Source organism: Schistocerca americana, chromosome 2, assembly GCF_021461395.2.
Source record: "Schistocerca americana isolate TAMUIC-IGC-003095 chromosome 2, iqSchAmer2.1, whole genome shotgun sequence".
In the NCBI taxonomy this organism is placed as follows: domain Eukaryota; kingdom Metazoa; phylum Arthropoda; class Insecta; order Orthoptera; family Acrididae; genus Schistocerca; species Schistocerca americana.
The window spans coordinates 874,360,175-874,383,064 of NC_060120.1; the positions used below are offsets into that span (position 1 = coordinate 874,360,175).

The 22,890-nt window shown below is 39.9% G+C and overlaps 1 protein-coding gene across 1 annotated transcript in view; it reads right to left on the reverse strand.

The window, feature by feature from the left end:
* The window catches only part of LOC124595454 (glutathione S-transferase 1-1-like), a 92,635-nt gene that overhangs the window by 45,891 nt on the left and 23,854 nt on the right, over positions 1–22,890 (reverse strand). The window contains exon 3 of the mRNA XM_047134201.1: positions 2,176–2,234. Within this exon, the coding sequence (XP_046990157.1) occupies positions 2,176–2,234 (59 nt within the window). The remainder of the gene's footprint in view (positions 1–2,175; positions 2,235–22,890) is intronic.

Here is a 22,890-nt window from a genome sequence, read left to right on the forward strand (position 1 = left end):
AAGCAGCTAAAGCAGATAAAACAGATAACCCCAGATACACGTACCCAGAATGGATAAATATATCAAGGGGCGGTTTTTGCCAAGTTATAGTGAATAATGAAGTATATTTCCTGACGTTCGCAAGGAATTTTTATCGTTTATTGTCGCCGATTTACGACACCGACTCTTTTTCTAATCTATCTACTTTTTTGTGTCAGATGAAAGATGCTTCTAAGACAATTTGATCAACGTAACATGTGTGGGATCAAATAGTATCAAGAAAACAGCCTTGTAAACCATCGCCTTGCCATCAGGAGAAGAGGAAGCCTGCTACTGGGCATCGCGGAACATAGAAGTGTCAAGTGGTTGCCTACCTGCAGGCACCTATGACCCTCGTCACGCGTTCTCTCTGTAATGGTACATTTTTAGTGCTCAACAAACGCGAGGGTGGCATTGAGGATGTTGCCGAACTGAGGGGTCATAGAGAGACCCCTCTGCCGTTTTATTCAAATATGTGTCGATGTTACATACCCCATAACCACGCCACAGAAGGGTGCAAAGCAGGACGGTTAAAAAAAAAAACACCCTTTGCTGCTTCAAATAGTGTTAACATTTCGTCGAACGACTTTGAACGGACCCTTGTAGTTCTGTATGGTACACCAGAGAAAAACTCGCTGTCACACTGCACTCCAAAGGGTTGTGATAGGTCCACGATGTCTGTAGAGATCGTTTGAAGCGTCTGTGGGATGTTAGCAGTATCGAAGTTTGTCAAGAACGTTGTCCTTTTGCTCATCGCACTTTGAACTTTCATTTCCGACTGCATTACATGTGGCAGTCAACACATCATCAAGTCAAGGGATGGTTTCATTCACACCCTGTGGCCTTCTAGTGTTGGTTGTAAGTGGCGTTTTTCTTAAATGTTTTCCTCGGCCACACATAAGAAAATCTCACAATTTCAACGCAGGGCATCGCAATTCTAACCTCCATCGCGGAGGCGTCAAGAGAAGGGTTGTTTGCTGGTAAGAGGGGCTGCGACTATCTTCCCATTGTATGACACGTCCAAGGTGGCGTTGGGCAGAATTATGGTGAAATTTGATGCCAATCTGACATCAGTAGTCCACCTTACTCCTTACACCTCAGTTCATGGCTTGTAGAAAATGAACTAACGTTAAATCACAGTAAGACTCAGTTTTTACAGTTTCTAACACACAATTCAACAAAACCTGACGTTTTAATCTCACAAAACGGGCATATGATTAGTGAAACTGAACAGTTCAAATTCCAAGGTTTTCAGATAGATAGTAAGCTGTCGTGGAAAGTCCACGTTCAGGATCTTGTTCAAAGACTTAGTACTGCCATTTTCACTATTCGAACGGTATCGAAAGTGAGTGATACTTCGACCAGTGAATTAGTCTACTTTGCTTATTTTCATTCACTTATGTCGTATGGTATTATGTTTTGGGGTAACTCTTCCCATTCTAAAAAATATTTTTGGCTCAGAAACGGGCGGTTCTGGCAATAAGTGGTGTGAGTTCACGAACCTCTTGTCGACCTCTGTTCACGAGTCTGGGTATTTTGACATTGGCCTCTCAATATGTATATTCCTTACTGTTGTTTCTTGTGACCAATATTACTTTATTTCCAACAATAAGCAGCTTTGACTCGGTTAATACTAGACAAAAATCAAACCTCCATTTGGATCGGACTTCCTTAACTCTTGTGCAAAAAGGTGTGCAGTATACTGCTGCATACATTTTCAAAAATCTTAGCAGTAATCCACACGCTTTCAAATCGAAACTGAAGAATCTCCTCATGGGACACTCCTCCTATCCTGTGAGGAGTTCCTTGAAAAATTAAGCTGATTCTCATTGTATTGCTGATAGCGTTTGCTTAAACTTATGGACTGATTTTCTTTCAGGTTCACGAACATTTATTTTTATCTGTTATTAATTTTATGTTATAAGTTCATGTACTGACACGTTCCATGACAGTGAAGATATGATCCTCAATTTGGTCCTACGGAACTTAACATGTAAATAAAAAAAAAAATAAACTCTACCTCTCCATTTATATATCTATCCTCATAATACCATTTTCAGCTTCTGAACAGACACACATAACCCCCCCCCCCTCCCCCCCCCCCCCACACACACACACACACACAGGAAGAAGCACAGGCAATACTTAAGTACTAACCTCTCTGATAAGTAAAATCCATTGTCACCGAGAACTGGCACCTGATGCTGTGGATTCATCTGCAACAATGCATGTGAGCTTTATTTCTCTTATTACCAATCAGAAACACAATTGCAGTAAACTTTTATGGTACACAAACAGGAGGCTTTCGTATGTCACAGCTCTGTAGTATGTATGTAGAGAGAGTCGAGAATTTTTGCCAGACTAGGAATCAAAACCAAAGTCCCCACTTGCTGTGAGCAACTGGGTAAACTATTAGACAATCTGAGCACACTCCTGCCGTGACTCAGACGTTGTCTTGTTTCTAGTTTCAAACTATTACTTCTGAAAACAACCAAGAGATTCTCTCTCTCCCTGTGTGTGTGTGTGTGTGTGTGTGTGTGTGTGTGTGTGTGTGTGTGATTATATATATGTGGGTATTAGAAAAAAACGGCTCTGAGCACTATGGGACTTAAACTGCTGTGGTCATCAGTCCCCTAGAACTTGGAACTACTTAAACCTAACTAACCTAAGGACATCACACACATCCATGCCCGAGGCAGGATTCGAACCTGCAACTGTAGCGGTCGTGCGGTTCCAGACTGTAGCGCCTAGAATCGCACAGCCACTCCGGCCGGCGGGTATTAGCGTCCGTTGGAAAACAAGACAGTGGATAACTGTAGTTCATCTCACCACGAGGGATGTAGATGAAATGTACACTGACATGAAATAAATGACTGGATCATTGGGGATGAAATAAATGCAGATGCAATGACATAAAATGATATCAATACAAGCAGTTAATGTATGCTTAACCGACAACGTGATTGCATCTTCATGGAATTCATTGTGTTACTTCAGTGCATTTAATTCCCTTTGCACTTCTGTAATATGTTAAATTCATGGAAGATCAGCTATTTTTCAAGCAAATTTGAAATTTTTGTCATTAGTTTCACATTATTTTGCAATTTATTAAAAACATCTTTTAACCTTTAATGCAAAGAAAAAGTTCGAAAGAATAAAGCAATAGTACGTCTTGTGATTTTAGGCTGTCCATAAATATTTAAGGGCAAAATCTAGCTTGGAAACTATATCAGTGATCTCATCTACCCATTAAAGCCCAACACTGCATTTTTTTCTGCCTCTATGTGAAAGCGAATCTCAAGAGCTACTGCAATTATTTTGATACTGTTTTCACTAACAGACTGATCCATGAGGAAGGTTTTTGTGTATAATTTATTACTGCTACATCAGATACACTAACTCGGCATAGTGCTACTTCTCCAAAACTCTTTCAAGCTAGATTCATTAACAGATTAGAGGCAAGGTTCCTCGAGCTGAAATAAAATTAAAAGATGTAATAGCAGATTTACTAGAAAGTAACACAAAACAACCTCTTAATAATATAAAGTCAAAATCACACTCAACAAAATTCTAGTATATTCTTATAAAGAAATTTAAAGTAAAACCCCCTGAAACATGTTCAATATAAATTACTGAAAAAATTCAAAATCCGCTCCTGTAAAATCAAAAGGACTTTGATTTGTCTCAGCTATACATGAAGAGAAGCTAACAAAAGCAGAAGGGAAAGAAATAACAATAAATCAGCACTGAAGTTGTTCATTTTATAAAAGCAAATTATTAAAAATACCAGTTAAAACAGTTGGGGGTAATAAAATCAAAGCCAATCTAACTTCATATGAAACAATTTGACCATCAGAATGTAAATAATCTAACGAAGTACAATTTGAATTTGATAAACAACCAACAATTATTACAATGTAAATGCTGAATCTAGTAAAACTTCAAAAATGAAAGACCATAAGAAAAAACATATGTATGTTAAATAAAGAAAAATCACTCTGACAGCTATAGAAATTTTCAAATTAGAAACACAAGAAAAATAATAGAGTATTATTTTTTACAGATGCTCTACTGGTCCACAGGAGAGCTTCTGTAAGGTTTGGAAGGTAGGAGACGAGATACTGGCAGAAGTAAAGCTGTGAGGATGGGGCGTGAGTCGTGCTTGGGTAGCTCAGATGGTAGGGCACTTGCCCACGAAAGGCAAAGGTCCCGAATTCGAGTCTCGGTCCAGCACACAGTTTTCGTCTGCCAGGAAGTTTCTTATAAGTACACCACAGACTAATTCACAGGCCTTACAAGGCCCATTTTTCACAGTGTTAATAGGTTTACATTTCCCTACATTGTAAGTAAATGAATACTGAGTATCACCTTTTATAACCGCTGACACAGTGTGTGGATTAACATTTTTTGTTGCCGCAGTATTATCAGAACACTGTCTATCAACATGTTTATTTCAACACTTGGTTATTAACTCTCCCCAAGACATCTCTTTGGATTTGAAGCTGCTGCATTATATTGACATTTTAGTAGATATTGCGTGATTATGCCTATGTGTTTAATTTACTGATAATATGTGTAATCACTTTTAGTGTAAGTAGTACATTTGACTTCAATTAAAAAATGTGAATTACTTGTCAATCAAAACAGTTCTAATTATGTCTACAAGAATTTTTATTATATTAGTCTACCATTTATTGTTGTACTACTTGTAAAAATTCTGTCAAGAAGACTGACTGAGGAAAAAATTCACTTTTCTAATGCTGATTTGATTCAAAATGTTCAGTCCAAATACCAGACCCCTTCAGTTCTTTTTAACTATTCAGTTTTGGTGTACAGATGTCATTAATTTCACAATTTGCAATTATTATACAAACAAATGCTACTGTCTGTATCAGTAGTACTTTTTATTCTAGTTCTCTTAAGAGGAAATATCATGAATGAATTCAAGGAGCTGTTCGTGGGTGAAATATATGATTTATTGCAGTTAGTTTCAACCTAGAGGTTCAGTAAATATCGCTTTATTCTGTATTAATTGAAGCCAAATTAAGGAAAAGTGTTAACCTTTTATAATAGCAATTAATTCCATTAACATTTGTAACATCTACATAGTTAGAATAAGATTTTACATTTTAACTGTAAAAATATTGTGTATGTTTCTAAACATATCTGAAAATAAAAATACCTCCTTAATATTTTCAAGTTGTTAAAGTATTACAAGAAAAATAGTTTAACAAAAAGGTATTAAAAAATAAACAACAAAACCTTAAAATTTGAGTTGTGTCATTCTTGACCATAACAGATCATATAAATAAAGAAGTTATATATATCGACTACTTAATACTTCACCTCAGCCATGATCAGAAGACTCTGATGTATAATAACCCTGCCTGACTGGCTCATCACTGACACCTCCACTACCCAACCACCCACCCACCCAACCACCCTCACCCAGCCCTAGCAACTAAGGACAAACTTGAAATTTGCAGAGGGTGTTGATCTGCTTAGGCAACACTTAAGAAGGGATTTTCCTATCTTCCATCCCTAAGGGTGTGAGACAGCAGTCTGAAAGCTTTGTCAAAATATGTCACTATTAAGGAGACCTAAACAGCCTGATATTTGGTTTCTCAGTCAGAAATAAATGTGTTTCAGCAGTTGTAAAATTCATCCATTAAGGAGAAAAATAGTGCATTAAATTTTTTGAAAAATCATTATTAAAGAACTACTAAACGTATAAGAAAATTGGTATTTGACTTTTGGTTAGCAATAAAAGAATGTACCTCAGTGTTTTTGGAAATTGAACCTCCTAAGACAGTGAAATAAGGGGTGAAAATTTCTAAGAAAATATTTCGTCGTACTACAAATTTTTGAAGCTCCATCTATGAAAATTTCTATTTTAACTCTCAGATAAAGAAATATTTGTTAGAGGATGCATGTTTCTGACGAAGTATCTCCACAACAATGCAAAACCATTGACTCTCATTACAATAATCACCTTTACATCAGTACCACATTTGGAAAAGACCTTGGTCTTAATTAGTTGGAAAAGTTTAGAAGGTGTTGCAATTCGTGAACAACATAAAAATCCCATTAAAGAAAAAAAATCAGTGCAAACTGTACAGTCTACACAAGCAAAGCAGTGGATGCTAACCTAGTATCTAATGAACTTAGTTGAAAGAAAAGGTATAAAAAATAAAGAACCAGTAAACCAAACAAACAGTATTATTAAAACCAAAAAATTATGAGAAAAATTTAGATAATCCAAGTTAAAACGTAAAATAATCACAGCAGTCGTTAAAAGTTTTAAATAATGATATGCAGCAATTATATGTGGAATACTAAAAATTAATAAAGATGGGAGTCTACCACCAGAAAGAGCCACAAAGAATAAAGTATTTACACCATACAAAATGTAATAACCCTTATCATCCAAAGGAAACTTGAATAGAAATTATCACCACTCAATGTTAAGTAATAAAATAAACTAAAAGAATAAGAAGCCATTAAACCACTAGATAAGAAATATGGAAAACAGTTTAAACAATTAATTCACTCTAAACAATCTAATTAATTAAACCCCTGCATAAATACAACCAAACAAATGCATCCCACGTAAAGACAATCTAGAGACATCAAAACAGGTGTTAACAGTAAAAAATTCATAATGGAAATCACGAAACATATATCTTGAGAATCGTTTCAATTATTAGTTATTTAAACTGCACATGTAAATAATAGTGCCATAAATAATGAGTGAGCCATTAAATGAGAAGAGGCATATTTTGGATAACCTATTGCCTAAATACTTATTAACTGAAGCTGACAAAGTAGAAACAGCAACAATCTTCAAGTCACATTCGTAACTGCCCCAAGAGCACTTATGAATATAAACAACTAATTAATAATAAAAACCAACCACAATTGTACGTATCAAGTACTAGATGAGAACAAATAAACACAAACAGTAACAAGAAGAGTGAATGAACTGAAGGAGATGCAGGAGTAGAACAGTCATGGCTGCAGGAAGTGAAGAGAAAATGGAACCTGTGCACTCTTAGTTACACCTCCCAAACAATGAATACACTAATATGCTTGTTTTTCAGAAGAATTAGAAGCACAATCTTAGTAATATAATTTAACCCACAAAAATTTAATACCGAAGTAACAGAAATTAAAATGGGAAACATTACCAATGTAATCTCATAAAGCAGTTAATACATTTGCCCATTAAGTCTTTACATAAATAACTAAACAATAAGAAACTAATACTAAACCATTTCCACCTAATAAAAATCTAATTCAGTTTGGCCTTGTAAAAAAACCCTTGAAACAATAAACTAAGATATTTTATACTTTTCACCAGATACATAATCATCTCTATAATAAATAACTAAAGAACAAATAACAAATAACAAAAGATGTATAATAAAAGATATTCAACCTCAAAGTTACTACCACTATGAAACCTTTTAAATTCGATAGTTCTTACACAGCAAAAGGACTATAACCACCAGGAAATAGTAAATATCTAAATGAAGATTAAAGTTCTTGAGAAAAGTAAAGAAAAATTGATCAAAAATAGGAAATAAATGTTTTAACATTAAAAATTTCTAATTAAAATAATCCCACAAAACAACATTTTTATCAAAATGCTTAAGTAAAACTGAAGAAACATTTGCCTATCAAATAAATTAGGTATATTTAAAGGTGATCAATGTAAAAATGAAAGATGATATTCATAGAAAAAACCAAGAGGGGTTGTATGTACACCAGTATATGAATAGCCATTTTGAGAATAAGAACACATGTATGAACAGCTCTAAAAAAAAAATGACACTAAAAATGTAAAGGAAAATGAAGACATAATTCTTTTTAAGAAACATAGTGCACCCACTAAATTTGAAATTTCCGATGATCTTGGAAAGGCCTCAAAGTGACATAGTAGGTATTGTCCACCTGAATGTTAGTTAACACTATTTGATAAACAAAATAAACTGCAATAGCCCTAACAATGACCAGATGTTAAAGGAAGTGAAGCCTCACTATACCACCATTGTTTTGTTATTAAAGCACAAATAACCATTGTTATATGAGTAACAGATAGAACTGAAGACTTCATCCGAACCAATTATCTTTAAAAGTACGAAACGGCTTAAACAATGTCCGAAACGTAAAGGCTGCCGTCTTCGACGAATTGTACCAGTAACTACTCAGATACTGCGGATCTGCCATTAAATGTTGAGTTACTTCCTTTTTCAGTTTCATATTGGAGTCAGCTGGACTAACAACAGTCTTTAAGAAGACTAGTATAACTGCACTCGAGGAACTGGGAAAACAACCATGCCTTCAACGAATCTTCAGACCAGCTGCACTTCTCCCTGTTGCATTCCTTGAATGAATAATCCTAAATAAAATAGCGCCGGCCATTGAAGCCCTATTCCTGGCGAAACGAGGTGGATTAAAAACGCACCTTAACCATCCTTTTGGAAACTGCGTTTGAAAAGAAAAAAGTACTGCTGTGTTCCTAGATCTGTGAACATCATACAACCAAATCTGGTAACAGGGACTTAATGAACTTTATCACGGGTGTTACCTGGATGAAGATCATTACCTTGTTGGACAATGTTTCTAATAACTGCCTGCTCAATGTTCACTCCGACCACATACATAGTTTTACGGACAGTATGGTGGCCTGCATCTGTTCTTTCTCCTGTGTTCAACCATTTGGCTCACGATCTACGAGACGTTGTCTCGCAGATTTGTATATATCGATGAGGTCTTTGTAGAGGCTCAACATTCCAAACTCTACATCTACATAACGCGTGTCACCTAACAGTATGTTGCGTAGGACACTTCTCGTACCACCACCATTTCGCCCTTTCCCAGTCACTTCTGCGAATGGCGCCTGCTAAGATAGAAGAAATTCTGACAGAGAGCCTGCATGTGTTGGATAAGTATTACAAACGGTGGAAGCTGAAACCAAGCCCACTGAGGCACAACAAGCAGCATTCTATACGAACAGCAAATATGCAGATTTCAGTCAAAAATCTGCATAATTTATACGTATCTACCTACAACTGTTCAGTAGCTTCAGGTGCTAAGCAATGTCACTCCACTTATCATATGAAAACAGCAAGGTCGGTCTCTGTCACGTAGCACAGTCAGCGAAGGCCAAAAAATGTCGACTGGGGGAAAAATTCATGTAGTTGCAATTTTTTGTACAGTGTTGGACCAGGTAGGGAGGGAGGGAGGGAGGGAGGGAGGAGTGTCGGGAGTGTCGTGAACAACATACCAAAAATCCTGACCGTGAGGGTGTGAGCGGGGGTGTTGGGGTGGCGTTTAAATGTCACTTTTTTAGTTTTTTCTTTAATGTCTCAAGCCCGCGGCATCTAGCGAAAATGTTTCTCGCTGAAAATTAAACAATATTAGATTTCTTACAAGAAGTTCCAATTCATTCTTTTTCTATATGACTAATAGTTTCCACGTTACAGGGGACGTAGAAAATTGCAAATTATATTGTTTTTAGAGGTATCAAATAGATGTTCATTATTAAATGGTTTAACAACAAGTCCTAAATGTGTGCACCATATCTAAGCGCAAAATAACCGCATTACAAAATTAATTGCGTTCTTGGGGTGTAACAGGTTGGAAAAGCGGTGGTGCAGGTTAGAAGCGTGATGGAACATATGTCGTTTATTGTCATGCACTTCCCCTTTTTCGTAAATCTGCAAAATGAAGAACGAGCAGATACTTCCCCGTACTCTCTAACATACTACGTCACAAAAAGCAGCTACATGGTATTTCACAAAGCCGTAACGACTCTTACACAACTCGCCTTATCGATCACTGGCGACAAGTGTACAAGTGCTCCCGGCAGCCCGAGGGAGTGTATTTTCCACGAAGTGTGAACGCTTTGTTGAATCCAGGTACGAGTTGCTAATAATACAAACGGAAGGAAAGCATATGAACAGATACTATGCAAATCTCTGCACACTTTTCTACACAACTAGAGGAGAAATTGATTCTTAGTCATCATGTGCGACAGTTGCTGCGTTCATCTGGGAAAGGTGACTTCCCACCATGAGCGCTGCTTGCTTTTCAGTTTACAGACAATGTCTCCCCAGCATTTCTTGTCCAGTTCTCTTACGGAAGTAGACAAAATTACTTAACTGAGGTCGTCCACATAGTGGAGCTATTTTCCGTGTCCTGAATACTTATTTGCAGTTTTTAAGTGAGCTTTCATATAAAATATGTCCCTATATACATAGCTGAGGAGGGCTCAACTTGTGTGTGGTGACGTTGCTAGTGACCTATGGAATGTTCATGGAGAAAGGATTGGACTGGTAAATGTGGTATCTTGCTTCTGTCTGTCGTTGACATTCCCGGCATTAACTGTGTTGCCGGTAGACTGCATAAATCTCTTCCATTCGCGAATCTCTTCCATTCGCGAACTGCCGACTAGTGTTGAAATATGTGAAGTTCTACAACACTAAGTCATCTACTTGTGTTAGAGGGGGGCAATTTTAAGCCCCTGGGTCTCTTCAGATACTGGGATAGCTGATGCTGAGGTAATGCATTTGATACTCTCAAGTTGGAGAAGATATTCCAGCCATTGATAGTTGAGACAATGGAATCGACATTGTCGAATACATGTCTGTTATACTTGGAGGCAGGCTGTTGAGCGTCACAGACAGTTGACAGCTCCAGCTACTTAGCTTTTTTACGTAGTAACTCATTTAACAACTGCAAATAAATACTCAAACTAGAAGAAACTCCATTATGTAAATACGATATCGTTAAAGTTATTTTGTCTATTCACACGAGAGAACTGGACAGGAAAAAATAATGTGTATGAGCGTGCCGCGCCCATAATGGAAGAAGTCTCCTTTCCCGGAAGAACGCTACAACGGCCGTACAGAATGGCTAATAATCAATTTCACCTGCAGTAGCGTAGAACTGAGTGTAGAGGTTTGCGTAGCATCTGCCCATATGCTTTTCTTGCCTTTGCGTTATCAAATACTCTTATCTGAGTTCAGTGTAATGCTAAGGCAATTGAGGTTAGGTTTGGTGTCGAGTTTACGAACCTTTTTCGACATGTGTTGACTTCCACTCACTTTTTATTCAGTCATCAATCTTGTGAGCAGACATATGCAGTTGTGATGGGAAGCGCATTGTCACTTGTTCTCGAAAATTTGTCTGTGGAAGACATCAAGTAACGAACCTTAGAGGCGGCGCCTTTGAAACCTGTGTGTTTTTCAGCTATGTAGATGCTTTTGTTGTTTAGCCTCGTGGCAGTGAGAATTTGAAAGATTATTTAGACGCCTGGATTCAGTCCACTCGAATATCCGTTTAACGACGGAGGTGCAAAAGGATGGCTGCCTTCGCTTCTTATGTTGGTCAGGAGGAAGTTTGATGGTATGTTGGGACACGCCGTAAATGGAAAGCCTTCTCACGCTACGCTGACTTACCTACTGGCTGGTAATTGTCATCCGGCTCAGTGTTAGGAGCGGACTTTATACCCTGGTTCACAGGGTCCACATATTCTCAGACCCTGAGAGTTTGTCAGCTGTGTTAGCCCTTCCTGAGGTCAGCTTTCGGCCGAATGGTTATAGTGAAACGTAGATCAGATGTGGGTTGCACTACCGACCAAATGTGCTTTGAGTAATATTAATACCGAGGTGGCACGAAAATATACGGCCTTCTTGTTTTACAGTGGAAGCATTTCCAACATGATTGGTCGTATTTTGCGGAAATATGATGTGAAACGCTTTTTTCGACCACCATCTAAGATAAGGGTTCTTTTGGATCCCGTAAAGGATGATTTTTGTTTGTGTAAGGCGTTTGTCTATCGTATTCCTTGCAGTAATGGTGCGTCATATACTCTTAGTTGTCAGACTATCAGGACTGTAGAGGACCGGTGTGTTGAGCATACGCGGCACACACGCTTACAACAACCGAGCAAATCTGCTATTGCAGAACATTCTTGGGCACCGCTCGTCCCATGGAATACAACAAAACGAAGGCGTTTTGGCATGCACTTCCAGCAGTTGAGTGGTGTTATTAAGGAAGCAGTTGAAATTAAATTAGCAAGTAACCTTATCAATAGAGATGGAGGTGGAAGGGGGGGGGGGGGGGGTGCTTAAATTCTCTCCATGGTCAAAAACCAAAGCGACGGTGTAATGCTGCCTCAACGGTAGCATACTAATTTTCACAATCGATAACTTCAAACGTCAGTCGTCTTTGTATGAAGATGGTATCTGTTCTTTCGGACATGCACACGTATAGCCCGAACTCTTACGGAACAATCTTACTTGTCTGCCGCGGGTAATGTAGTATGTGGACATTAAGTTGGGAATGTGGGCCTAACAGGGAGCGTGCAGGGGATAAATCCCTGCAGTCGCACTATCCTCTGTGCCCTCGGTGGCTCAGATGGATAGAGCGTCAGCGAGATAAGCAAGAGGTCCCGGGTTCGAGTCCCGGTCTGGGCACACATTTTCAACTGTCCCCGTTGATGTACATCAACGCCTGTCGACAGCTTAGGGTCTTGATTTAATTATCATTTCGATCATCTTTGGTTGTGTGGCAGCACTAGTGTTCACAGCGTGCGCGTGCTCTGCAAATCGGGGTTTTAAATTCCTTTACACTGCGCTTACGTGCTGCAGTTTTGCCTTTTACATGACGGGGTGTGCACCTCCGAATTATCGGCGGCTGTCTACGTCACCCATTTGCATTCCTGTAAGTTATTTGAACACTGTATAGGCCTCTACGCTGGAGAAACTCAGGTCACACACTTCATGGAAAATAAACACCCTACGGATCCCAGGAAGTGTCTTCAATTTTTCACAAGGCGAGCTGCACGAGCGTCGGTAAAACTTTCTGAAACAGTCTGTAGTTGCTATGTGTCTTATTCCGGTGAAGAGAATGGAAAATTGCCTGCTCACTTATCATGGAGGAGGGAAGTTTATGACCTCAGTTCAGCGACTAACCTTTCCACCCTGTTACACAGCCAGAACATAATTTCTCTCTTAATATGGCTCGACTGCACCTATTTGTGGTACATATATTTTTGGTCTTAACAAAATTTAACAAAGAACATCAGTTTTATTCCATTAAACACTACTTTTAATAATCTCTCGGTTTTCCATCCAATGCAACACGGAAACAATTAGTCCTAAAGGAAAAAATGAGCAAGACCTATTTTTGTACAAAATTTAATGCTGATTAATTTTGTACTGGAGAACATTTTCGCTGGAAGCCGAAGTTTTCGAGATAGTCAAAGTAAACATTAAAATGTGACCTTTAAATGCCCCCACCAACCCCAAGGTAACGCCCAATTGATCAGTATTTTTAGTATGTTATTCATTACAACCCCCACCTCCCCTACCCCCACTACCATGCTACAAAAGTTTGCGTCTACACGAATTTTTCCTTTATTTTCTTTCTCGATGGGACTAACGGACACAAATGCAGAAAAGCAATATTTTCTCGTTCACTATACTATAATACTAACGTTATTAAACAATATGTACACATGGTTACATTTGGGAAACGCTTTCACCAGTCTTTTGTTAATGTGCTTAGTGGTTGAATTCTGTTTACACACCTCACTAAATGATATTTGGAGCATGGTTTGTTCCGTAGTTCACAGATGCAGTCCTCCTTAGGCTCGTGATGTGACCCCTTCTGGCACGTTTCCCAGGGAAAGCAAGGGTGGCAAAACCTGTGAACAGGTGGCGGACTTTGAAGTTCGGTCCTTCGCAGCATCTTTATTCATCGCTTCCATTTCTATGATTCCTTTCGGTACGTCCCTGGCTTTCTTCTGTCACTCCTCGATGACGGTTGTGTGTGTTTGCGTCTGTGGAAGGTCGAAGTATTGTCTAGTATCTTCTACGGAGAAAGATTCCTTCGCTGTTATATGGGTGTAGCTATTTCTTGTCAATTTTGAGACTGACAGATCTTTTTAGGAATCTGATTTTTAACGTCCTTTAATTTCTTGATGTTTTTCACCATCAGATACAATCCAGGAAGATTCTAAAATACCATTAAAATCTCGTTATTCAGCCTTGAGAAACGCCATGAGACTGTTAGCCAACGCTTTCAGTCCCGAGGGTGTAGATTTCAGTCCCGAGGGTGTAGAAGGCAGAGTTGCCATATTCCACTCCAGCAAGGCATCTTACTCTCTGGTTCCAACCTTCCTTGCGTTATCTGGTGCAAATTTTCTTATTTTAGTGATAGTCTACATTCTTTTATAATTCTTCCTAAATCGAGATTGTATATTCGTGATTGCCCATTGGCATTAAACGTTACTGATATTAACAATAATGCGGTACCACATTACTATATGCACAATAAATAGCTTGGTGATGCTGTGGAGGGGGGAGGGGAGAGGTGTACGAGAAACAATCTCGCTTCTTTTCTCAGATAGCAGGCAGCGTACTGAACTCGACATTGCAGTCATACTCCCTACTACATCACTATGGCGTTTCGTATTGTTTTGTAGCCACGACTGGCAACGGGTGGAAACATTCCCTACCGATTCGGAGTCATCTATAATCGTTTTCTTCGCTCCTAGAAACGAGCCAAGTTACATCGTATGCGTTAGCATATGCAGTCGCCTGACTTACAGGAATTACCGCACTGGAAAACTAGCCAGGCAGAGAGCCAATGGAAACCACCAAAAAAATTTTCACTAAACGGTTTATAGCTATGAAAGTCGAATGGCCTGTATACAGTTCGCGAAGCATTTGAGAAGATAGGAGTGACGAAATACAGATCACTCAGAGAAAATCATTCATTCCTACGCTCCAATGTGGAACTAGCTACAAAAAATCCTGGCATGTGGTGAAACAAAATATCTGCTCGTACGCACACTTTACGCGGAAGCGCCAAAGAAACTGGTATCAGCATGCATATTCAAATACAGAGAGATGTAAAGACGCAGAATACGGCGCTGCGGTCGGCAACGCTTATATAAGACAAGTGTCTGGCGCAGTTGTTAGATCGGTTACTGCTGCTACAATGGCGGGTTATTAAGATTTAAGTGAGTTTGAACGTGGTATTGTAGTCGGCGCGCGAGCGATGGGACACAGCGTCTCCAAGGTAGCGATGGAGTGATGATTTTCCCGTACGACCATTTCGCGAAAGTAACGTGAATATTAGGAATGCCGTAAAACATCAAATCTCAGACATCGCTGCGGCCAGAAAAAAAAATCCTGAAAGAACGGGGCCAACGATGACTGAAGACAATCGTTCAACGTGACAGAAGTGCAACCCTTCCGCAAATTCCTGCAGATTTCAGTGCTGGGCCATCAACTGTCAGCGAGCGAACCATTCAACGAAACATCTATATGGGCTTTCGGAGCCGAAGCCCACTCGTGTACCGTTGATGACAGCGTGGCACAAAGCTTTTCGCCTCGCCCTGGCCCGTCAACACCGATATTGGACTGTTGATGACTGGAAACATGTTGCCTGGTCGGACGAGTCTCGTTTCAAATTGTATCGAGCGCAGGGACGTGTACGGCTATGGAGACAATCTCATGAATCCATGGGCCCTGCATGTCAGCAGGAAGCTGTTCGAGCTGGTGGAGGCTCTAATGGTGTGGGGCGTGTGCAGTTGGAGTAATATGGGAACCGTGATACGTCTAGGCACGTCTGACAGGTGACAAGTACGCAAGCATCCTACCTGATTACCCGTATACATTGATGTCCATTGTGCACTCCGACGGACTTTAGCAATTCCTGCAGGACAAAGCGACACTTCACACGTCCAGAATTGCTACAGGGTGGCTCCAGGAACACTTTCTTCAGTTTAAGCACTTCCGCTGGCCACCAAACTCCCCAAACATTAACATTATTGAGCAACGTGCTATTTAGAAGAGATCTCCATCCCCTCGTACTCTTGCGGATTTATGGACAGCCCTGCCGGACTCATTGTGTGCGTTCCCTCCAGCACTACTTCAGACATTAATCGAGTCCATGCCCCGTCGTGTTGCGGAACTTACGTGTGCTCGCGGCGGCCCTACACGATGTTAGGCAGGTGTACTAGTTTCTTTGGCTCTTCAGTGCAGTTGTCGCAGAGATGTCATCAAAAATGTACGGACTGTTACTTCAACATTTACTTATGAACTCAAATATTAACTACTTCACTATCTTGCTTGTAGCCGGTGTTGTCTCCTTTGTACCACTTATTGTAACCCTACAATGTTGCAAGCTGCCCCAGCCTCTTAAAATAACCATACATATCTTAGAGTCGCAATGTTCACTATGCATCTCAGCTTATATTTTTTTCGTCAACCCTACTAAGCTATTCACTGGCTGAATTACGTACAGCTGAAGAGTTGAATGGAATATCAGTTTGAGATTTATTCTTTTATATTATTTCTTTTTGTTCTTGCAGAGACTGCAAAGACAATCCCTTATCTGTCCGAGTGGGAAAAAATCTAAAACATAACGTCATGAAGAGCATAAAAAATTCTGAACAACAAAACAGTGCAATAAATACGAAGGAGTGACAAAGCCTAGCGGAAACTTAAAAGTAATGATTATTGGTAGTGTGTAATAATTACTAGTTCTGTGGAATTAGTTTAGTTATGGCAGTACGTAACTGCGGAAGTTGTACATACACTACGAAAATTCAGCAGTTGGTTTTATGTCGCAGAACAGAAAAGTAACAATAGCTGGCGATTCGCCTGCTTTTGTGGTGAGCTGGAACTTTCTGCCAGCACCACCATACGTGATAATGTACTGATGGCTACCGAATATATCAGTGGGTTGTAGAAACTGTATTACTTCGTTGTTACATCATTACTTTGACAGTGGTAGTGACTATAAAATTTTGTCGATCATGAGAGAGTGTACAACTGTGTTTCATTAACCAGGAAGTCACAGTTCTCGTCGAAATTTCCACCACCAACCATTAATGGACAATAATTACCAGGGGTACTCCGTAACTGGATTTACAGTGTTTTTTTAACTTGTCGTATTACGCTTGAGCGTACAGTTTAGTTTGCTTGCATATATTATAACCAAAAAGGGGGCAGGGAAAACAAAGGTGCAAACAGAATATGAATACCGAATCTGTAATGAAAGACTGGAAATATTAAGAGTGGTTACACCATGGTGAAAGCTTTAATACCCCTCAAATCACAATTTACCTCAACAAAGAAAAAAATTGTGCCACAGTTTCAATGATTGTTGTTGATCTTGTTGTGGTTTCCAGGCCGAAGAATGGTTTGATGCAGCTCTCCACGCTATAGTTGACTCGTCTGAAATTGATCCCCGACAGTTGCAATGGGATGGGCGCGACTCCTTCGCGTGTCTAACTCAACCAACAACGTAACGAGACTTTTCTACGTTTACATGCGACACATCTTTCGGAAGACGAAAACTGGATTTCGGAACCCGTTTTTCGCTGTCATGTTTACATTTTAAGGCTTGAAGTGGATTTGCGAGCCCAGTCAAGAATGGCGTCAGGAAAACAGCTGTTCCGGTATATGATTTAGTCAGCACAATCGGTATCTCTCTTCATTTAAATATTAGAAGTAGACAGCTTCATGCTCAGTCTAATATTTCCACTTCTCCACTGTGCAAAATGTCACTCCGTCCTTATTAGCTGACTTTTTTTAAAAAACAAGACCTAACTTGACAGCCCATGCACAATTCAAAAGCGGTTATGGGTTTACACGACAGCGAAAGCCGACTGCGGAAGTGGAAGATCGGCAACTAGAAAAATATTTCCATAATCTATTTTAGAATACTTCTAGGACCAACCAGAAAACGTATTGGGAAATCTGTTTATGAAACTCTGTTTTGGAGACGCCATGTAAAGACAGTGTTTGTGAAAGTCTCCGTGGCAACGCCTCAATGTTGTCACAGCTCTATAGATGACTATTGTTTCCGTCTAAGCCGTTAGCGCTTCGCAGTTGAAAGCTGGCAGTAGTGCTGCGAGCTGTCAGGGATTTTCTTACGTAATCTCGACTGTAGTCTGTTCTGTGCAGGCCTTTGGTATTTACGTAACTGCTGCAACCTACACCCATTTGAACCTGCTTACTCATGCCTGCATCTCCTTTATTCTTTATTCTTCCCTCCACTGCCAAATTTATTATTCCTTGATGTCATAGGAAGTGTCCTCCCTTTAGTCGAGGAGTGCCATAAATTTTTTCCCCTCAATTCGATTCAGTACCTCCAGTTATTCTACCCGCCCATATAATAATTATAATAATAATAATAATAATAATAATAATAATAATGGCGTGTGACGAGGGCCTCCCGTCACCTGGTGCAAGTCTTTCGATTTGACGCCACTTCGGCGACTTGCGCGTCGATGGGGATGAAATGATGACGATTAGGACAACACAACACCCAGTCCCTGAGCAGAGAAAATCTCCGACCCAGCTGGGATTCGAACCCGGGCCCTTAGGATTGACAGTCTGTCGCGCTGACCACTCAGCTACCGGGGGCGGACACCCGCCCATATAATATACAGCATCCGTCTGCAACACTACGTTTCAAAAGCTGTTGCTCATTTCTGATGTGAACTACTTATCAACCACGTTTCACTTCGCGCACGGACAAATACCTGCAGAAAAGACTTCCTAACTCTTATATTAGATGCTAATAAATTCCTGTGTACCAGAAATGGGTTTCTTGCTATTGCCATTCTTCATTTTACACCCACTTTACACGGGCCATAAACTGCGCACATGGCAAAATACATCTACTACTCTTAGTGTCTCACTAAGTAATCTACCACCTCTTTTCAACACACGATTCATTCCCTTCAATTGCTGCTCCGAACTCTCTACTACCCCTGATAGACTGACAATGTCAGCAGACCTCAGTTTTTTATTCTTCTCTGTCAACTTTAGTTCCCTTTCCGGATTTTCCCATCATTTCCTTTACGGCTTGCTCAGTGTACAGACTGAATAACTGTAGAGATACCCTGTCTCACTCCCTCCTCAACCAATGGTTACCTTTCATGTACGTGATTCATAAGTGCTATCTGGTTTCAGTACAGGTTGTACTTTATCCCTGCTACTTTCCCGTTCTCAAAGAGTGTAGTCCCGTCAACACTGTAAAAAGCTCTCTCATAAATTTACAAATACTATGAATGTAAACTTGCCTTACTTCAACCTATCTTCTGCTAAGTCTCATGGTTTATATTGCCTCGCTTGTTCTTACATTTTTCTGGAACCCCAACTGATCTTCCCCGAGGTCGACTTCTACCAGTTTTCCATTCTTCTGTAAATAATTCGTGTCAGTATTTTTCAACCGCGACTTGTTAAACTGATAGATCCGTTGTACACATCCTGTCAGTACCCATTTTTTGGAATTGATGTAACAATATTATTTAAGTCTGAGGGTATTTCGTCTGTCTCATGTCTTTCACACCAGGTGCAACAGTTTTGTCATGGCAGGCTATCCCAATGATCTTAATAATTCTGGGGGAATGTCGTCTACTCCGGGCGCTTTGTTTAGACTCACGTCTTTCAGTGCTTTTTCGAATTATTCTCGCACTCTCATATTCTCCATCTCATCTTCACCTACTTCCTTTCCTCTTTTTATAGCATTGCCTCCAAGCTCATTTCAGTTGTATAGTTCTGTTGTACAGTATGTTCCTTTCATCTTTCAGCTTTCCCTCCGTGCCCACTGGTCTTACTAACTTGCCGTCTGTGTAGCTGAGTCCTTTCTCCAAAGGTAGCTTCAACTCCTCCTGTGCGCCACATTTTTCCCCTAGCGATGCCTACTTCTACAGCATTCCCACTTAGCCATTTTGAATTTTCTGTCATTTTTTGGACATCTACAATCCCTCCCGTCGGCTTTATTTTCCTCGTTTTTATATTTTCTCCTTTCGTCTGTTCGGTTATTTCCTCCTGTTTCATCGAAGGATTTATACTAGGCCGTGTAGTTTTACATTTGTGATCCTCTGCTGCCTTCACTATTTAGTCTCTTACAGCTATGTGTACGTCATCTTGATGTTCATTTCCCCAGTTTCAGTTTAACGTTCCCTCAAACTTTCACCACCATCTGTCTCCTTCAGTTTATCCATACATTGCGAGCCTTGAAATAGCTGTGCGTATTGCTAAGGCTGAAAAGCGCCATGCGATTATAAAAGAAAGCAAGCGAAGTGTAGTGAGACGTTTCTATATGTGATGCAACTATTACATCACAGAACAAGAGCGTCATACAGTTTACTGAACACAAATCGTTTATATTGTATTTTGATATAACACAAATATACTGCTGTAAGATAAACTAGTAAGTGATAAGGTAAAACTTCATAGTAAATGGTTCCTACAAGTTATGGTGTATTTAGTTAAAGAGCTTTGCAATGTATGCAAACATATTTGCTAGAATCAAATATTTAACTAGAATGAGGGAGAAGGTCTTAATGGAAACTTAATTCGCTAGTGAACTGGTAATACACACTTTAACACAATAAAAGTCGCACCACGAAGGAATTATCCAAATGGGACGGAAATCTATAGACGTGATTTACATGTACAGACAAATGATTACCGTTTCAGAAAAACTGGACGATTTATTCTAGAGAAAAAGCTTTACACACTGAGCAAGTCAATAATGCATTGGTCCACCTCTGGCCCTTACACAAGTAGTTATTAGGCTTGGTACTGACAGTTGTTGTATGTCTTCCTGGGGGATATGGCGGTAGACCGTCAAAATCTCGAGATAATGACGGGTCCTACACATAATGCTCCACACGTTCTCAACTGGGGAGAGATCCGGCGACATTGTTGGCCAAGGCAGGGTCAGACAAGCACGAGGACAAGCAGGAGAAACACTCTTCGTGTGAGGGCGGGAATTATCTTGCTGAAATTGAAGGGCAACAGAAGGGGCCGTAGAGTTTTGTCTACGTACTGATGTGCTGGAAGGTTGCCGCGGATGACCACCGAAGATGCAAAGAAATAGCACCCTCGACCACCAGTTCTGGTTGTCGGGTCGTATGGCGGGCGACAGGCAGGTTAAAATCCCAGCACTGTTCAGGGCTTCTCCAGACGTGTCTTCGGCCTGGAATCTCGTTGACTGGAGTAGGATTTTCGGCCATGAGCCCCGCTTCTGAGTTCCAATGACTAGGAATGACGTTCTGGAGATGTCCCTAACAGCAATGGAATACCAACTTGGCTGTCGTCCACCATATGATTTGACAACCAGGAGTGACGGTGTGGTGTGACCTTTCTTTTCATAGCAGGTTCCCTTTAGCTGTCATCCGCGACACCCTTACGCTATAGTGCACACTGACGATATTCTACGATCCAATTCGTTCGTCTTTATGGCAAGCCGTCCTGGGTTACATTTCAGTAAGACAATACTCGCCTGCAGACAGCGAGAGTGTGTAACGCTTGTCTTCGTGCTTGCCAAACTATCTTGGCCAGCAAGGTCTCCATTGAGAAAGTTTGGAGCTTTGTGGGCAAGGCCCTCCAACTAGCCTTTTATTTCGACAATCTGACACTCCAATTGGAAATAAATTGGCACAATATCTCTCAGGACGTCCAACAACTATCAGTGCCAAGCCGAATAACTGCTTGCGTAAGGGCTAGAGTGGACCAACGCGTTATTGACTTGCTCAGTCTGTGAAGCTCTTTCTCTTGAATAAGTCTTCCAGTTTTTCTGAAACTGTAATCATTTGTCTGCATGTACATCGCATCTACCGATTTCCGTCCCATGTGGATGATTCCTTCGTGGTGAGTCTTTTTTTCTCAGAGTATATAAAAATTTGGCCTTTTCTATGTAAGTCAGGTTAAGACCTGAACAGTTGAGGTCACTTTCATTGCTTGTTACATTTGTAAAAACTACTTTTGTTTTCCAGTTCAGAAGAATTACTAATGAAATGATTCACAGAAGAGAGAGAATATTGTCAATCTGTTGTTAATATACGTAGTTTTCGAAAAAATGCTGAAAGGCTTGCCAGTGTACGTAGCTTTCTTCATGTTTTTTGCGTCGCTCATAATATTACGCTAAACAGTATTAATGAGTGGAAATGTGATAGTAAAGTAACTCGGCGATCATGCCCTGAGAACGATGCGATACCTACAGACCGCCTGTCATCCTCCTCCACCTTACAGCGTCACTTGAGAATGTGCGGAGGAAGCAATGAGTCAGCACACTGCTACGTCAGCCACCGTCAGCTTTCCAGAACTTGGAGCCGCTACGTCTCGTTGAGCAACTCCTGAAGTTGCGTCACAATGTTCATTTGCCCCGTTCCAATCCTCCCTGCTGGGAAAATTTCCTGGAACTACCCAGAATTGAACCCAAGATTTCCACATGGGAGTCAGACGCGCAAATCACTCAGCTGCGCAGGCGGACTATTAGCGGAAATATGTGAAAGCAAATGAAGTACCTCCAAAATCAACCATCAAACATAGAACACATGTTGCCGAATTTTATCGGATAAGATAATCTGTAAAAAGTAATTACCAATTCAATTTCTTATTCACGAAGATGTTATATTTTATATTTATTACCTTTGTCAGGAATTCGACTGTTATTGCCGAAGTTTTAACCCACTTGTAAATAACGATAGGAAACGTTTCCCTATTATTAAGTTTGTAAAAATTATATATTACAAAAATTAAAAGACAGGTACATACGACACAAAACACATGCGTATTCCAGTGCAACTTTGTGTGAAAATTTCAAAGCTTTTGGTCAAAAACTTTCGGAGATTTGCGATTAGCAAATCGACATTTTCTATATAAGTACAGATATGGATGCTCGTTTCTTCAAAATCACTCGATCTCTCTAAGTTCCTCATCGATTGCTTTGAAATTTGACAACGTTCCCTATGAACGCATGCAAGTTTTTATTTACCTACTTTTTAAAATATATATGTAATATATAAATTTAATAATAGCAGAA